The 1,461-nt window shown below is 48.1% G+C and overlaps 1 protein-coding gene across 1 annotated transcript; it reads left to right on the plus strand.

Annotated features, from left to right (window-relative positions):
* The first annotated feature begins 312 nt into the window (after positions 1 to 312).
* Positions 313 to 1,065, plus strand: LOC135709987 (cuticle protein 16.5-like). Its single transcript, XM_065232444.1, has 2 exons — positions 313 to 377; positions 448 to 1,065. The coding sequence occupies exons 1-2, from the start codon at positions 366 to 368 to the stop codon at positions 877 to 879; spliced, it is 444 nt and encodes a 147-aa protein (XP_065088516.1). The 5' UTR covers positions 313 to 365; the 3' UTR covers positions 880 to 1,065.
* Positions 1,066 to 1,461: the final 396 nt, after the last annotated feature.

The following is a 1,461-nucleotide window of genomic DNA, read 5'->3' on the forward strand; positions in this document are numbered from 1 at the left end:
GGGCAGCGACAGAAGAGGGAGGGGGGGGGGCACTGCATAAACTGGTTCAATCATCCAACCAGTGGGCAATCGGTCCGTCGGCGAAGAGGAAAAAGAATAGCCTGCGCATTCCACATTAGGACAGTCGAGGGCTAGAACTTGTCAACCCCTTCTTCTTTCCATGAGTGAGAATTTTAATGGCTGCTGGCTGCACCGTTGTTCGGCCGCGCATAGGAGATCATCCACTTTCGGCCTTTCAGGTACCAAAGGGTATATAATGATCACGGATCGTTCGGTTAATGTGCAGTAGTGTTTGGACAGTTTCCAATTAATCAACGCAATTGAACTCTCTCGTGATCTCAGCGCAGTTTTCTAGGTTTGCCATAATGAAATTCCTGGTGAGTGCAGTAATCAAATGATAGATGGGACGGTTGTGGTTTCAATAGACCTGTCAATCTTTCGATTCAGATCATCTTCGCCTGCATTGCCGCAGCCAGCGCTGCTCCCGGTTACTTCGATGGATACGACGGTGGCCATGGATATGCGTCGTACGCCGTTGCTGCTCCAGCACCCGTAGTCAAATACGCCGCCCCAGCTCCGGTTGTGTCCTATGCTCCGGCCGTTCATGCCGTGGCTCCGGCTCCGACCTTCGTCAAGGCTGCCGTTCCGGCTGCCACCAGCTACGCTACCATCCATCAGGTTCACACTCCGGTGGTCAAGTATGCCGCACCTGCTCCAGTGGTGCACTACGCTCAAGCCCCGGTAGTCAAGTACGCTGCTGCTCCTGCTCCAGTGGTGCACTACGCCCCGGCTCCAGTGGTCAAGTACGCCGCCGCACCGACCTATGTCCACGCTGCTCCAGCTCCGGTCCTCAAGTACGGAGGATACCACGGATGGTAAATCTTGGGCTGCCAAAGAGATGTCAAGAACAGACCGACTTCAAAACTGCCAGTGCTCAGACTCTTGATTAGCTAGGAACTAGGATTAGCAGTGCAACGGCAAATGATTATGAAACAATAGAAGAGATCACGCTTCGCTCTCCCTCTCTCCCGTTTCGTTCTCTTTTTTTTACTGCTGCTGCTGTGATTTATTGGAAATTGGAGGAACTGCCTTTCGAATAGGAAAAAAAACTGTTCTTCTGTTGTTTTTTGTTTTTTGTTTTTAAAATGATGTTATATTTTCGCATTGATCGAGTAAAAATTGTTAAACACAAACGTGGATCTGGTAATTTTCTTTAAATGAGGCTCTTTTGAATGGATTACACTAGGTTTCTCCGGCCCTAATGTTGGTTTTTATTTGTCTCGGTTTCAGCTTCTTCATAATCTAGCAATTGCTAGTTAAATTCGCAGGCCAGGTCATAAATTAGAATTGCCAGAGGGGATGCATATGGTTTCCACTTTGGAAGGCCTCTGGTTAATCTGCGCATACTATACGACTTCTTTAGATCGTTAATTGTGCATATCAGATATATTTCCACAAATT

Source organism: Ochlerotatus camptorhynchus, unplaced genomic scaffold (assembly GCF_037179485.1).
Source record: "Ochlerotatus camptorhynchus isolate MF236.1 unplaced genomic scaffold, CSIRO-AGI_Acam_v1.1 ptg000370l, whole genome shotgun sequence".
In the NCBI taxonomy this organism is placed as follows: domain Eukaryota; kingdom Metazoa; phylum Arthropoda; class Insecta; order Diptera; family Culicidae; genus Ochlerotatus; species Ochlerotatus camptorhynchus.